The sequence below is a fragment of the Amblyomma americanum genome, chromosome 5 (assembly GCF_052857255.1).
Source record: "Amblyomma americanum isolate KBUSLIRL-KWMA chromosome 5, ASM5285725v1, whole genome shotgun sequence".
In the NCBI taxonomy this organism is placed as follows: Eukaryota; Metazoa; Arthropoda; class Arachnida; order Ixodida; family Ixodidae; genus Amblyomma; species Amblyomma americanum.
The window spans coordinates 73,343,850-73,361,096 of record NC_135501.1 but is presented as its reverse complement, the minus strand read 5'-3'; the positions used below and the strand labels follow the sequence as shown (position 1 = coordinate 73,361,096).

The 17,247-nt window shown below is 47.3% G+C and overlaps 1 protein-coding gene across 2 annotated transcripts in view; it reads right to left on the bottom strand.

The window, feature by feature from the left end:
* Positions 1 to 16,941, bottom strand: part of LOC144132542 (cystatin-1-like) — a 42,456-nt gene extending 25,515 nt beyond the window's left edge. The window contains exons 1-3 of one of the 2 annotated variants that reach the window (XM_077665028.1): positions 16,707 to 16,941; positions 15,034 to 15,141; positions 6,449 to 6,546 (exon numbers count right to left, since the gene is read on the bottom strand). In XM_077665028.1, coding sequence (XP_077521154.1) covers positions 6,457 to 6,546; positions 15,034 to 15,141; positions 16,707 to 16,931 — 423 coding nt within the window. In that variant the 5' untranslated portion in view covers positions 16,932 to 16,941 and the 3' untranslated portion in view covers positions 6,449 to 6,456. Of the gene's footprint in view, positions 1 to 6,448; positions 6,547 to 15,033; positions 15,142 to 16,706 lie in introns of those variants that run through there. The other variant, XM_077665029.1, reaches the window with a different exon arrangement.
* Between the last annotated feature and the right edge of the window lie 306 nt (positions 16,942 to 17,247).

Below are 17,247 nucleotides of genomic sequence, written 5' to 3'. Positions count from 1 at the left end.
CAACTTTGAGGCGGATTCCTACGTTAGGGGCTTCGACTTAAGCCATCGGCGTTACCGTTGAGACTCCCCTTTTTGTAACGCACCTCAAAGGAATATTGTTGCAAAGCGAGGCTCCAGCGCAGGAGGCGGCCATTTTTGGGAGATATGGTCTGCAGCCATTGGAGAGGGCAGTGATCCGTCTCAATGATAAACCTCGAGCCGGCTAGGTAGCATGACAATTTCTGAACGGCCCACACGAGACACGCACACTCTTTCTCGGTGGCGCTGTACGCCTGCTCACGACAGGTCAGCTTACGACTAGCATACAGGACGGGGTGTTCCACTTCTCCATTGTCCCTTTGGCACAGTACAACGCCCATGCCTCGCTCACTAGCATCGCACTGAACAACGAACCCTTTGGTATAGTCTGGCGATCGTAGCACAGGCTGGCTTGTTAGGGCGCTCTTTAGGGCGCTAAAAGCTCTCTCCTTTGTCTCGCTCCAGACGACTGTTTGGGGCTCTGTTTTTCTTAGAGCATCCGTCAGGGGAGCCGCGATATCGGAGTACCTGGGGATGTACCTCTGATAGTAGCCGGCGACACCTAAGAACGACCGAATATCGGTCTTCGTGCGCGGTTGCGGGAAGTCTCGCACAGCGGCCACCTTTATTTCAGAGGGGCGGCGACGACCCTGTCCAATCACGTGACCGAGGTAGACAACCTCGGCCTGTGCTAATTGGCACTTGGGAGCCTTGATTGTCAAGCCCGCTTCGCGCAGGCGGGTTAGCACTGCCCGCAAGTGTGCCATATGCTCAGACCAGGATGCGGAGAATATCGCTACGTCGTCTAAATACAGTAAAGCGAATTCTTCCTGTCCTCGCAACACTTTGTCCATGAGGCTTGAAAAGCAGTATGGCGCGTTCTTCAAACCAAAACTCAAAACTTTAGGACGGAATGTTCCCATTGGTGAAATGAACGCCGCATACCTACTAGCCTCTTCTGTAAGTGGAACCTGCCAATAACCCCTGACAAGATCTAGGGTGGAAATAAACTGAGCGCTACTAACTTTCTCAAGGCGCTCCTCGATGTTAGGGATCGGATAAATTTGATCCTTAGTGATGGAATTAAGCCTGCGGTAGTCGACGCAAGGACGAGGTTCCTTGCCCGGTACCTCAACTAAAATCAAAGGGGAGGTATAATCACTCTCACCCGCCTCAATAACACCGAGCTGTAGCATTTCCTTTACCTCAGCCTCCATATTATCGCGCTGGCGGGGTGACACCCGGTACGCCTTGGATCGTACTGGCTCTGGGGAGGTAAGTTCTATATCATGAGTAAGGACAGAAGTCCTACCAGGCCTCTCAGAGAACTGACCTTGAAACTCTTGTAAGAGTTGGTGTAGTTCGGATTTCTGCTCAGGCGACAGCGGTGCTTTACTGAATAAGTCACTAATGACCTGATCAGTGTCTTCCCTGTTCGTCACTGAGCCTAGTCCCGGAAGCTCGACCGGAAGCTCTTCTAACTTTCCCGTGTCGTGCATTTCATCTCCAGTACCTGGTGCCTTCAACGCTACAGGCTCAATTTTATTCAGTTCGGACGTGCTCTGAATATCAGCTTGCTGCGCCTCCGACCCTTTCTCATTGTTCGACAACGTCGGCCCCGCAACCACCGCCTTTGCAGCGAGCTCCCGAACTCTCGGTCTGGTTAAGGCCTGAACGCTAGCCTCACCAAACAAAAGCCCCTTCTCGCGCAGGAGGTGATCGGACCTGTTCGAAAATAGGTACGGGTACTGGGGGGGCGGCCTAGATGACACTACGGCCTCCGTCTCAAGTGCTCCGAAAGGTCCTTCAATAAGCACTTTTGCTACGGGCAGACACACGCTATGAGCTTCCACGGCTTGCTTGATCCATGCGCGCTCGCCCGTGAACATATCGGGTTCTACGTAAGAGCGGTGAACTACATCCATTGTAGCTGCGGTATCACGAAGCACTCGCCACTCTTTCCCGTTCACGAGGAAGTCTCGCATGTAAGGCTCGAGAAGCTTCATGTTCTCGTCAGTGCTGCATAATGACAAACACACGACTTCTCTTTTTGTTTCTGGACACTGCGCCGAAAAGTGACCCGGCTTCTGGCACGTATAACACACGCGCGCTTGCCTCCTCTCGAACCGCTTTCTGCGTTCGGCTTCGGCTGCCGCCGTCTCCTTACGTTCGGTCAGACTGCTTTCACTCGCATCCGCACTACGCGTGTCTCCCCTTGCTCTCATGGGTGTGAACTTCGGCCTCTCAGACTTGGAGCCAAATTCACCCTTTTGACCGTCCTTAGCTCCGCGAGCCCGACGCGTCACAAACTCCTCGGCTAGCTCGGCGGCTTTAGCCACTGTACTAACGTCTGGCCTATCCAAGACCCAGTACCGCACGTTCTCAGGTAACCGACTATAAAACTGTTCCAGCCCGAAACATTGCAGAATTTTCTCGTGGTCACCAAACGCTTTCTCTTCTTTGAGCCACTCCTGCATGTTTGACATAAGCCTGTAGGCAAACTCTGTATATGACTCATTTCTGCCTTTTTCATTTTCCCGAAACTTCCGACGGAACGCCTCCGCTGACAGCCTGTACTTTTTTAGCAGACTCGATTTCACTTGGTCGAAATCCTCTGCCTCCTCTCTCTTCAAGCGAGCAACTACGTCGGCCGCCTCGCCGGGTAACAAAGTGAGCAAGCGCTGTGGCCACGTTTCCCGAGAGAACCCCTGCTTCTCGCACGTTCGCTCAAAGTTAACCAGGAACAAACCAATGTCCTCTCCAAGCTTAAACGGCCGCATCAGGTCAGTCATTTTGAACGATACCCGTTCTCCTGCACCGTGTGCCTGACTTCCATTACGAGCGCGTTCCATCTCTACCTCGAGACGCTTCATTTCCAAAGCGTGTTGACGGTCGCGCTCTTCTTTCTCTTTATCTTTTTGCTCTTTACGTTCGCGCTCCTCTTTCTCTTTTTGTTCTTTACGTTCGCGCTCGTTTTTCTCTTTTTCTTTTTGTTCCCTCTCCTCAATCGTCTCAAGGCATTCCGACAGCTCGTCATCCTCAGCCTCCAACTCAAGAATAGCCCTTAGCAGTTCTGGTTTTCTGAGTTTGTCTGAGACATCCAGACCCAACTCTCTTGCAAGCTCCAGCAATTTCGGTTTGCGCAACGACTTCAAATCCATGGCTGCTCCGAATGCTGCTTTCTCTACTGCCTACTATTGTCTTGCCGCAAACTAACCCGGCAGCAACGACAACACAATTACCAGCTCTGTTTCTGACACTAACAAAAGCCTGGCAAAACTCAGAAGAAGAAAGTCCCGCACTCACCAAACCTCGCAGCCAAGAATTCAGCGCAGTCGTTCCGCTGCAGGCAACCAGTCATCACACAGGGCTCGTTGCACTGCTCCCGGATGGTCGTTGTGCTGCTCAGCATACAGTTGAACGCATATCTTCGCTGCTGGCCTCCGGTGTCGGGATCTCACCGCTGGCAACCAGTTGTTGCAAATGGGTTGCAAGCCCCAAGGGTAGCGTTGGCCTGGCGGCCTGGGGCAAAGCTGGAAACATCCGAAGGTCCCGGCAAAGGATGAGTCGACTGGCAACAGAACAACTTGTTTATTCTGGCATCTCAAAAGAGCAGCCGGTCAGGGCGACCACGTTACTGGAAGGAAGGAATCGACGTCTCTCGTTGGCGTCCGGGGCAGCTCTCTTTATATACCCTCGGAGTCGAGGGCAAGAAGGAGCGGCTTGGGATGAGTCGCACAAGACGGCGACGCATGAACATGTTCAGGCGTGACGGGCGCGTCCGCCAGGCCGGCGCCGGTCAGACCTCCTCGCCTCCCAGTTGGGGAGCTCCTCTCCCCGGCTGCCGCGCTTTGACAAGCGTGGGCAAAACATGCACACACACACACACACGCACGCACGACGACACGTGGCACTGAAACCTGTCTGGACGCGCTTGGCGGGAGGCGTTGCGGCCGCGATGAACGAAGCCGCGGCGTCCGTTGCATCCGCGCCGGCTATACCGCGCGTCGAAGGCGAGACGTAACAGCGCTCTGGTGGCGCACGTGCTCATACGGCCCGCCAGCTTGTGCGCTCTATCCTTCAGCCACGGATAGTATATCAGGCTCAATTTCAACGTCTCACCCGCAGACAGTGGGACTCCCTTGAAGCTATCAATCGTGAGGCTATGCGCGTCATAACATATCTGCCTCGTTTACCACCCATACCTGTGCTACAGGAGTTCGCCCAACTTAATACGCTCAGTGAAATCATCGACCAACGGGTGGCAAATAGAGCTCGAAAACAGTCTCTCAAACTTCATCGTTTAAAGACACTTCCACCGTGGTCCTATTTCCAGCTCACTGTCAATCGCCCCACTGTTTCCCCGTCGGTATCAGCAGCGTATCTGCCTGAAGGGTGCATATTATACACGGATGCATCTCATTCTGCAGTGAGGGGAGTTACTGCTGTGTATAGTCCATCTCATCCGCATCTCAACTCTCGCGCGACGTATACTGCGGATACGTGCACTCCCCTGGCATTGGAACTTCAAGCCATTTACAATGCCATTGCTTCCCTTCCGCTAGTTCCAACATTCAATACAGTTCACATTTACACCGACTCACGCGCCGCCCTTAAACAGCTGAAGGCTGTTCGACGAACGTTCCAGATTTCACAATCTATTCATGTGCTCTGCGCAAAGTATCCATGTCCTGTGCGCATACACTGGATTCGCGGCCATGCCCAGGATCCACATAACATTCAAGCGGATGCTATGAGTCATCTTCATACATTAGACGATACGCCACCTTCCCCTCTTCCCCCAGATCCGTTCCTGTCCCACGTTTCCGATTCCGAAGTTCTGCGCCAGCGAACACGCGCTCTAATTCCTCCGTGTTCGCACCCTCTCCCCCGTAGTCTTACTCGACAGGAGGAAGTATCCGTGCACCGGATTCGGGCAGGGGCGGCTCTGACACCATCTGTCCGTCATCGGTGGAGTGCCAAAGATCTGCCACTACCTGACAGGTGCCCTCACTGTGGCGCTGCACCGGACATATGTGATGTGCGGCGCTTGTTGTGGACGTGCCCAGCGACGGCTGCTATCAGAAAACGGCTCCTCAGGGAGGTGGGCCTGCGGTGGAACCGCGAAAGCGACTTCGTGAAGTGGACATTGGACAACCGTTTCATTAACAACCTCTGCGACTACCTCAGAGCAACGGTTCTTCACTCCTTTTAACTTTCAATCATGTGCATTCCTTCCCCCCTTTCCTTTTTCAACTTATGCCTCATGGCACACTTCTCGAATAAAAAAAAAGTATGCTTGGCTTATATAACCGTTTTTTTTTGTTCAGTTAAGTGCAGCTGCATGTGCTGCGCGCTGATGGATGAAGGACAAAAAGAATTGCTTGTGCTGCCATGAGGTGCAAGCAATCAGGTAATAGCCAAAAGGAACACAGTGCGTAACAAGCTCAAAAGAGTTCAAGACTGTGTGTATGAAATATAATGCTGGAAGTGGCCTTAGCTCAGCATGGATGTGAACCAGCTGAAAAAGGCAAAGAGTTTACATACAGGTAAGAAAGTAATATAACGAAAAGAAAAATATTGAGGCACATATTTTGTGCAGGCAGTTTCGGCATGCTGCGTACCACTAGATTGTCTGGTTAACGTGGAAGAGGCTGGGGGAGAACAACCGACGGATTCTACCAAGCTGTGTGCTGAGCGCTGTTCGAAAGAAATACCATGCCAAAACTGGTTAATATACAGGCCTCAAGCATTACACGGAACGACCGAACGAGAGAAAGTAAACGGAACTGGCAGAAGATTACGTTGGTCTGGGGTTCGCCAAACCGCGCGCCGCTGCGAAGCAAGCGCAACCGGACGGCCGGCACTCTCTCCATGAATGGCGTCACTTCCGCCAGTTCTCCCGCTCTGCCGTCCCCCCATCCGGCGCTTCCGGAAGCGACGAGGGCGTGCCGGCGGCGCGTTTTTAAGAAGCGATTGCAGCTCTGTTTGCGCATAGAATCGGGAAAAAATTTACACACATGGTTTTCAATGTCATTTCTTCCCAACCACAGCGTTTCATGCGATTTGAAAACAGTTTCAGCTTCCCTTTAAGTCGGTTCAACTTAAACATTAGAAGATTATGGCATAATTTATCAAAAGCTTTCGAAAAATCAAAAAATATACGGTCGGCAAGTAAAGAGCGGTCAAGGATGACTTTTAGCCTATGAGTAAATGATACTGGATACTAGTTGTGTTTCACATGAATAAGTCTTGCGGAAAACATGTTGCGATGATGAAAAAAAATGAAAAAAAAAATGAAGCAAGATTTGAGCAAGTACAGGTTCTAGAATATGTCATTGTCTTTGGTAACTGTAGCTGATGTATCGTTTTTATGCACATTTTTTATCTGTTTTCATTCCAGCCATACAGGGAGAACATAGCCAGAATTGCGGCATTTTATTTTACTTTTTTGCACCTGAATGAGGTAACTTTTATCGTTTTCGTCCACGGCTGATCGTAGATGGTCGCTTTGCAGAATGTTATGGCCTGTAATGGAGAAATGTTTTCATAAGCGCATGCACATAAACAATATTTATACCCTCATTGCTCCCTCTTGATATATTTTCATGAACCAATTTTCTTGCAATCTAAAATGATCCCTCGCATCCTCAGTCCACAATCAGCAAGTTTAGGGTTTTTGGCTTTAAAAATAGCCTGCTATAAAGTGCATTTTTTAACGCCTATTTGTGTTTTGTTCTGTTCGCAGGTTTAACAGATATTCCACTGACGACATCAGTTTAGGTTGCTGATTTTCAATTTAGGGATCTCTTATCTTCCATTGAAGCATTGGTATCAGCCGTAACAATAGACTGTAATAGTTCTAAGCAGTGGCTCTACATTGCACTCTGTATTAAAGAAAGGGTAAAGTGTCGTTATGACGCCGCTTTAACGTTTCTTTCCCCCTCCCCCTCAGTCCGATCGTCCTCCCCCCCTCTGTAATTTTTTATTTGTCCTCTGTTTTCCGCCTCTCTCTCTCTGTTCAAATTATCCTGAGCTTATGCCCTGCATCTCTTGTCATCATTTTTCAGAAACCCAGCCATAATTTCTCTGTTTAGGCTTGCGAATTGCTACACACCCTTTCTTTCGCACTTTCTCTGAACTGGCTCACATGTTTTCTTGTTTTCCTTCACTTGGTATTTTTTTCTTTCTATGCCACCTAATTCCTTTAGCTGAGTTTTGCACTTCAACGCACCCAGTCACACGAAGCCGCCCCGGATTTCTTTACTGCTGACCTTTTCAGAGTGTAGTAGGTAAATCGTTAATAATCTTTGGCAGCCAGCATGCTAGGAGGAGATTAACCCTCACCATCGTAATACCCTTCCGCTTCACACCCTCCTCCCTTTGACCTGGTCCTCCTTGGAGTTACTTCCCTATTTAAACCTCGCCAATGACGAACACTTTAAGCAGACGATGACAACTCCTCTTGTTGAAGCGCTGGCAAGCAGCCTGAAGCTTTCCCCTCCCGTGTTCACTTAGTGATTATCAAGAACCATCTGCCCAACTTCTCTCTACCATGAACTCCACTGCATCTAGTAAGTTGTATAGCTTTGATATAAACGTCTTTAGGTGCAGGGGCCCACGTTGTGACTAATGAATAAATCCTGCAGGACGTTGCCAATAATTTTAGTTATGCGTGATGTCACTGTGCTGTGTTTGAGAAAGGAGACACACAGGAACTGATTTTTAAGTTCTTTTTTTGCAGACAAGGGATTCGTATGGTAGAGCTCTTGAACACATAAGACTAACGGGTAGGTGTTATACAGGTTTATAGAAGACAGGAAGACGCATGCAGTGAAGTGTGTGCTCGAATGTAAAATATCGAAAGTACATAATTCAGCAGTTTAGTGAGAAAACTTGCTTGATGAGTTATTAGAAACACGCACGGGAAAAGCTACAGAGCCTTCCGGTTAGACTAGTAGTGTACTCTTCTGTCCAGAAGAAAGATCTTGCCTATATTATTGGAAGTTAGGCGCTGTGCTCTTCAGCATTTTTTAACGTATTTGCGCTAGTGCATTCTATGTCTCTATTTCGCACCATAAAAATACTTTTTTACGTGCACTTAAGTTTGTCTTGTGCGGAATGTGGCACGTATGCGGGGGCCAACGTGCTCATTGTGTTCGGTTTTGGCGCTTTTTCCTTTTTGCTTGGAAGATGAAGGCATGAACTTTTGCGCGTGTTGTTTCAAATAAACTGTCACTTTTAATTCAGAGCCTTGTTGCATCCTATAGGCAACCTGCAACGCAGTTTGCCGCTATCCATGTCGCCACGAGTATCAACTTTGAGTCTGCCAAGAACAGTGCGGGCTAATAGTGGCTGCCTCCGCTTTGCATAGAAAATTAGCGTTTCTCTCAAACTAGATTTAATTGAATAACTTACTAAGCACCTCTGGGCTCCTATAAAGCTTCTACTGACACAGATCCCACGCAGACGAAACTAAGCGCCGTTCCGCTGCGTAACTCACCGCCGCAGTAACACGCCAGAGTGGTTGAGTAGATTAAGGCAAAAAATGACCTCCTCTTTTCGAGACCGTGTTAACTTCACTGAACGTTCACGTGTTTATCGTTGTGCAGGTGCTTCATTCAGCAATGGCTGGGTTGGCGCGAAGTGCCTGTGCCTGTCAGAGTGTCTAGAGACTCGATGAAGAAGCGTGCATCTGCCTTACTCTTGATATGCTACACTCGCATTAGTTCACGCGTAAGATAAATAATGCGCTTTGGCTGAACTGTTGGAATGCGCTGGAAACCAGACGTCTGGTGTGGGGGAGGTATTTGTGAGTGCAGCGGGGACGCGCTGTCATTGACGCCGACGACGAGACCATAATGACCAAAAACATGTCGACGTTGAAAGTTGATCGCGGCTATGCGTCGCTCTCCTGGTGGACAACGCCTTACTCTTTGCTTATGCTAGAACAAAACATTAAAGGTATTCAATACCATTACACGGGTCAGCACATCACACGGCGAGCATTTATCTGCTTTTCTTCTACCAACTAAAGACATTTTTTCACCCTACACAAGGATGGAAGATAACTGGTCATTAAGCAATAATTCGTAGGTTTGTTTGCAACGATGTGGGAGGTAACGCTACTTTTTTCAGGTTTATATAGCGAATTTTAAATTGCCGCGGTTTCGCAAACACGTGCGCTGAAGGCATCTGATGTGCAGCCAGTGCACGGAGACTATCTACATTTGATGACAAGAATATCATAAGCACGACAGAAAAGAATGACACCGTGCACAAAGAACTTACAGCCTAGAGATGCGACGCACGGCCGTGGCATAGAAGGTAAGATCCTGGAGTTGATTGCGATAGCCAAAACATTAAATTTTTTTTTCATGACATGAAATCGCCACTTTTTTCTGAACAAGGTTGGGCAGTTTTGCGTGGCTCCTGCAGAGGCGTGCTGCGCATGCGCGAAAAGCAGTGACGTCATACGCCGCACAGCCGTCGAGCTAGAGCCGGCGCCGTCGCGCGCCTCGCTGGTCTGCGCATTCTTTGGAGACCACACCACGTGACCAACGACGTGACTGGTAATATGACGAACCGCGTGACGAACCATGTGACCAGCCACGGCGCCTGCAGCTGCTCCGCACTACGTGACAGACCACGTGGTCGACCACGTGGTCAAACACCCCGCACACTCACTGAATTAAAAAAAAAAAACCTGTGTTGAGGCTGGGAATTGCACCAGGACCTTTGGCGCTTGAGTCAGACGCTACCACTCCGCCACGACGGCTCAAAATTAAACCGTGAATAGAGGCACATGTAGTGAATGCGCGCCTTTCATATATCAACTCTTCCGAACCAGATGTCGCCGCTCTTACGCTGCGTATATCCAGGCCTAACAGGGCTAGGCGATCATACATTTCTTTAGACAGAGCAAACGACTCTTTTAGAAACGTAGGTGGCGGCGATCAGTGCCCCAATTAACAGCATATGCAATATCTAGATCCGTTGAGTTGCAAATAATTTGAAAGCCAGGTTACGGCGACTTTTTCCAGGCTTCAAATGTATGCTAGTACTTATCTAGCAACAGCAAAAAGCTTTTTAGCGTTTTCTTCTGAACCAAATTTAGGTCTAGATGCTATGCGACTAGACTGAAGTGCTTTGCATTCTCATCCCCTGTTTCAATGGGCTTTCACAAGCAGTATAGATTTTTTTTCGGCTCTGGGCCTCGAGTTTAACAGTTACTGTAATCACTAACACCGAAGAACGAGTATTATAATCATTGAATCTGCGCGGGTCGGCCTACGTTTCCCATCATGCTGATCAATTTTGGCAACGCAGCCCTCCGCTGGGCACAGCATCTTTGTAGAAGCTAGCGCCTACCACCAAATATCGATCTTGAAAACTCTCGGTGTCAGTAGCACACACAGCCAGGATAAATGTGATTACTGATCATGGCTATACACTCTTAAGGAAGAAAAAGGAATGCCTCCATGGCAGAATAAATTTTCCATCTTCCATTTTACTTTTTATTCAAAAAAACTGATTCTGATTCTTAAAGAAAACGCAAAGTAGCTTCTTAATGTTTTGTTTGCGAGCGTGCTGCAAAATGTGCTTATTGGTATTCACAATCTGAAAATGTACTGGTTAAATGACGGGGATAACTTTTAAAGGGGCCATGAAAGCGTACTTTCGCTTATACCCTCCTTACTGCATTGAAGACCCAACACGTTAAATAATTCCCCGAAGATTGTTTAATTCTGTGCGGTTGATATTTTTTAGAAAGTTGATTTTTCTTTTTGTTTGCGCAGCTGATTGCTGATCTGGTGACCTCTGATCGCTGACGTCACATGGGCATACCTGCCCCGCGTCGTATGCTGGGCGTATATTCCTTTCGGCTCGTAGGAACGAAGCCGAAGGCAAGACACAACGCGGCTCGAATGTTTCACTGTCCTCACAGACGAACAGTCGCCGCCTTGTAAATGAGTGCTTCAAGATAATAGTACATCATTTAATATAAACTGTGCGTGCGCAAAGTCTCCTGGAATGCGACCTTTACAACTGCAGCCCGCACGAGGTTTACATCACTGTGCGCAAACAGTACTGCATGTTTACTTGACATAAAACGTGAGGTGAGCTCTACTTATCTTTAATATTATCTGCTCTCGCTCACAAATTGTAGTTTTACTTGTTTACACACTACGGCAACGCTGCAATAGGCGCTTATGATGCTATCACCTGATGCGGAAACGCTTCGCGTAGGACCCGTGCTTACCGCTAATTGTATATGCTTCGCCCGATGTCACCAACATTTGATTTCAAATCGCTTTACCACAAACTACGTTCGGACCCTACCTTCAACCATGAAAACAGCCATATTTGTTGTCCACAGTCGACGCCGACGACTGCTGCCGGCTGCCTTCAGCACATGTTCTGCATGCCGGGTCACATCGGCACTTCTCCCTTATGTACGCGCGTCCTGCGATGTAGGCAGTCATTTCTTTGAGGTCACTGTAGCCAAGATTAAGCTCTACGGCTATTTGCATGCGTGAAACTTCTTAATTCGCTCTCCACAATCGCCGAAATCGCACACACGAATCTTGCGGACTCGCTAGGCCTCGTCACAAAGGGTCCGGCGGTCTGCCGTCAACCGATAAGAATCTGGCAATACTTCACTGCTGATTAATGATAACTTGTGAATATATGAAATGCAGCCGCTCGTTAAGCTTTTTTCAATGCCGATAAATTGCACAAAGGAGCAATTTTTCAGGCCGTCGCCTCCCCGCGCGTGGAGCTTGCCCTCGGCCGTAGAAATCCAGGCGACGGCGGCGAGCGAAAAGCGGAACCGTCGTGCGGGGTTTTTTTGCCCGTGTCGCTTGCCTTGCCGTTCACTTGTTTGCGCAGGCACCGAATGAAAGAAAATCTTCGTTGACGCGCGCACGTCGCGTATGCCACCATGGCTACCATGAGGTCTAATAAGTTTTAAAATTTCTTAACTTATAGAATCTCATACCAACTAGTCCCCTGCCACATTCTTTCTGGTTCTCATTAAGCTCACTGTTTACTCTACTACAATAAGCGGTCGTTGCTCGTGCTGGCGTCGTCGTCGTTGGTCTAGCGTGACAGACCGATGCGTCAGCAACGACATCTGCATACCGACCAGCCCACTGACCGCCGATTGTCGTCGTATCGCCCCAGTGTGACTGGACCCCACCTATAATGAAAAAAACAAACTAATCTACCGTTGTCGATTTTGCGGCACCAGTGATTCAAATATGTGGAATGACTGCTGCTTTGATCAACCGCGAAAGTACACGGGACAAGAAGTCTCTCTTCGTGAATTGCAGCTACGATAGCAGAGAACCTCGCTCTGCGTATACCCTTGTGAAGCCAGTAGAGCATTCAATATGGCGGTGGCTACCAGTGGGAGAAGTTTCCTGGTCTCAATATCCATGGGATTTTTTTAATATACAGTGCGTTCAGGGCATTCAAATTTCGGAAATGGAATCATAAACTCTTTATTAGTCACTGAAGTAGAAATATGCGATATGAAGAACGAACATGCCGTAGCCCCTTTGATGGGTGGGTTGACAAAACGGACATTTCAATGTAATTTTGTGTTTCACGTGAATGATACCTGCTGCAAGGGCTGTTCGAGGTTTACCGGGAATGACCAATTTGCTGGAAGGGCTACACAGGTCATCACAAAATATTCGCGAAAAGCAAGGCAGCAAATAAAGGATAAAGATAATGATTATGGGCATGACTACCTGGCAGATGACTATTGGAATCGTATATCAACGCACATATTTGGATAGCATTTTTAATGAAGCTCTCTATTTTACTTAAAAGCTGATTATTAGATTGTGACTGTGTTTCCCGTTCCTTCTCTCTTCTCTTTTTATCCCCTCATTCCCTACCCCAGTGCAGGGTAGCCAACCGGAGGCCTTTGTGGTTAACGTTCTTGCCTATCCCCCCTTTCTTTATCTACCTATCTATACATCAATTATCTGAAAATAAATTTTTGCAACGTTTGACCCTTTTTATTAGTACGCACAAGTGGTAAAACATTATTTTTGCCCAGTAAATAACATTGAAAAATGGGACGTGAACTGAACTAGAATTAAAGAAAATCAGGAAATTTTGTTTCAGAGCATATTTTTTGCCTATTTCGGCTTAAATATTGGCATGGTTCGTTTGTTTTGGTTTATGGGTGTTTAACGTCCCAAACCGACTAAGGCTAGAGAGAGGCCGTAGTGAGAGGCCGAGAGAGGCTGTAGAGGCCGTAGAGGGGCCGTAGAGAGGCCGAGAGAGGCCTTAGTGAAGGTGTCCGGAAATTTAGACCACCTGCGGTTTTTTAACGTGCACTGACATCGCACAGTATACAGGCCTCTAGAATTTCGCCTCCATCGAAATTCGACTGCGTCTTTGGACCCGCGTCTTTCGGGCCAGCAGCCGAGCGCCGTAATCACTCAGCCACCGGGCGGCTTACTGGTAGGGTTCATTTCAAAACAAACCAAAAATATTAAGCAAGTCTGAAAAGAATTGGTCTGGCTCAGTAAAGAGAACATGAAAAGTCTATTACAATGATACCAATGTGAGCACTATAATTCTAGCAAATCTGGAGAAAAGGGTATTGAACCTCAGCTAAAATACATGGGAAGTATATGTCGTACCTGTCCCTTTAAAGACTGTGCACCACAACTCTACTGAGCTCTCTTATGATGCCTGCATCTTTGAGCGCTGGCTTACCGGCGTGCTTCCCTCCCTCCTTGCCCCCTGATAACTCCGCGCTGGTTCAAAAAGCCTGCTCTGGCAAATTAACGAAGCACGCCACTTCCAATTAGTGATTATAATCGGCGGCAAAAGATAATTCAACACGAAGCAACTGGTGCCAACTTCGTTCTCTCTTTGAATTTCTTTGAGGTCAGCATCACCCGCATCGAACTATTGAAGCTGTACATAAATAAAATATCCTGTTAAGTTAAACGTCGCACGCGTGGTCATTTCGTTGCGTCAGGCGCTTCACCACGAGGCCCTTTCCGGTAACTTTTTGAACGCGTTACAAGCAACGTCTATAAACAGGCAGTGTCATCGAGGCAATATCGATGGCCGACAACAGCCGAAAAAGACCTCCAGTGGCCTTAAAACTATAAAGGAAAGATAATCGCGGCATTATGAACTGCCTTTTCCAATTGCCCGACTGCTGCGTAGAAAAGAACTTAGCCACGCTTGCCACCTTATGTTAGTCGGCGCCATCGTTGGTGGCGCTGAACGCAACGCTCCAATGGCGCCGCATGGCCGTTAGGATTGTCTATGTTCTTCCATCGTTGTTCGTGTCGGACTGAAAAGCTCCGCCCCAAAAGTGTTTTTGCTTTGGGGCCTTCATGGTCATTCAAATTGATAGGCACACAGCATTGACTTCACATTCTTTGTCGGTCTTCAGCCACTTCTTCTTTCCCAGAGGAGAGGAATACATTGTTAGCCGGAGACAATTTCTATCATCGATGAGAGTGACGAACGCCTGAGCGAACTAGCGATTGCGTTCTGGCTCCAGGACTTACAAAAAAACGAGCATGCCTGAATTTTTTATTTATGAGCCGCGAGGAATATCCATGCCAGCTGCATTTCGCGCTTCAAGATGAAAGAACGGGATGATGTCAATTCTGAGACGCGATAACCATCCGCGGAACTTACCGTTTGCGCGCTCAGCTTTCGCTCGAGCCACAACGGAGGATTGGCGAGGAGGAATTACGCATGCCTTGTCTATCTACATGGCATTGGCCGACAGTGCTTGGGCACTTGCTGAGGGTGCTAATCGCAGCTGTCGAAATAATTATCGTAAAGCTTTTTTCATCGCTATTCCATATGGATAGCCACCGAATTCTTGAATTTGAACATTTACTGATATTACTTTCAGTGTGTTTGTAATACCTACTGTCTACAGCATTAAAACACAAGATTGTGGCTGCTCCACAGCCAAGAACGGGATGCAGCGTGGCTGGTAGGACATGGAACATAACTTACATAGTAGTTGGCATGCTTGCACGACCGAATCGAAGTGGGAAAACCATCCTTCACGCAAGGCCTTCGTGCAATTTTGAACCGTATCCTGTAGTTGACTCCAGACACGATCTAGAAATGTTGAGTACAATAAGAAATTATTAAGCACATCTGTTTATAAATACACTTGTATTAACGTGGTAAATGTTATGAAATATAAACGCTCTTCGAGGCGAATTATGCGACGTTTTTTTTCACTGAACAGTGATAATAGCTGCTTTTATAAAAGCAAGTTCTGCTCTATAGTTACAGAACAATGTTGGTTTGTGAGTTGACAGAACTGTTTTAATGTAGAAGCATTGTTGCGTTGTTTGTAACGCCTACGATAGTGCCGGTGATAGTGGCAGGCAGAAGAATATATAGTGGAAGATTTCTTGCTGCTGGAATAACAGGACAGTCCTTCTATACTGTGAACTGGCAAATAGCACAGCAGACAAGGATGGGGAAGCACATAGTGAGCAAATAGATAAAATATAATAATGTAAAAAGGGAAATGCTATCCATGAAATACACGTGACAAAATTAAGAACATACTTATAGGAGCAGAATGAACGAAGCAGGAGGCGAAATGGGGAAGGGCTGCAACGCCAATATTGAGCTGTGAATAATCTTAAGTGAGGAGACCAAAAAAGCCTGTGACCTGGTATTAAGGCTACGTCGGGGTAAAGCCATTCCTCTCTTCCAACGTGCAGAGGAAAACATGTGGAAAACGCTCTTGACTTCAGCAGATGACGATGTTAACTTTGTAATAGAGAGCTGCCTTATAGAGCTTTGTGGTTAAAAAGTTATGAACATGGCGAGCTATTCTGAATCATTTCAAGCAAAAACTAAGTTCGAGAGACACGGCTGGCAAATGAGGGTATGTTCTAATTTCGTGAGTACTGATCGGTTATACATGGTGGATATAACATAATACACAGACAAGCTCTCGAGGAATATTAAGTGCAGGGACCCAATCATACGCCTAATATATAATCATCTTGGAATTGATGTGCTCCCAGTTTAAATTTTTCATTCCTGCAACTGTACCTGTGAGAAGAGGGCTAAAAGAGTAATATATTATATAGCTATCTGGAGTGTACTATAAGCAAGAAATGAAATGCGAGCACGACAGTTGAGACACGAACTTGAAAATAAGAAGCTCTCAGCCAGGAGAAGCTCAGTACCACCTCAGGATATTTTATCTTCGGAGGCCAAAAGTTAGCTCTTCATAAGTGTTATTCAACCTAGCTTGTATTAGCAATCCAGGAGGTAATATGTTGGTGCTTTTGAGTGGCCGCCTGAGTTTTCTTCTTCGCGTTTCTTCCGTTGCTGATTGTACATCTTCTCTCGGAAATAGCCAACGAAAAACACATTAACAATTTCCATGCAAACAAAAACAAATAACCTAAATAGTGTGCGAATATTATACTTTCGATTTTTTTGCCTACAAATAAACGGGTATCTGAAACTACAGCTCAGCGTTTTTCTGCTGTACGGAATTCTACGGAATTTTTTGCAATTTTATGCATTTAAAGCGCTTTACTTTTCAACCTGACAGAAGGAAATGATTCATTGTTTCCTGCTGTGGGTACAATTAGGCATTTATACGGTGCAGTTACACGAAGCTTATGGAAGAAAAAACTGTTTCCCCTCACCTGCGTCTCCACCTTGAGTAGCCAAAGCGCTGAGTAACGACTGCTGAAGCCGGTTTTCTCCTCCTGCTGCTTAATAGCGAATTTTGTCAGTTCCAAGTATTTAACGTTGTTCCACGGGTTTTGCTGTGTCCAGCCTCCAACCACGTAGCAAGTAGCGTAGTGAAGGCCTACTGCGATTGCTGCTAGGAAAGCAAGTACTTGCACATGCTTCATTGTACGAGACATGCGCGGAGGAGTTCTCTTTCGCAGACCTCGACGAAGGTCCTCTTGGCAGGCGTTCCTCGATGCTCCAGATGCGCGCACGCCAAACTAAGCGCAGCACAATGGTCACATTTATCACGCGCTTTGACAAGCGAAAATGCATCTCAGTTTGGTGTGTCGCCATACGGTTGTGAACTGTGAGTGTCTGTGTTTTGCGGTACGCACACCAGTTCCAATATAAACAAGGTATTTTATTTCTTTTTTGATCCACAATGCCGCAACAACTGCCAGCAAGAGATGCATATTAGGGATAGACTAGCTTCTCACCAAGTTCCTGTTC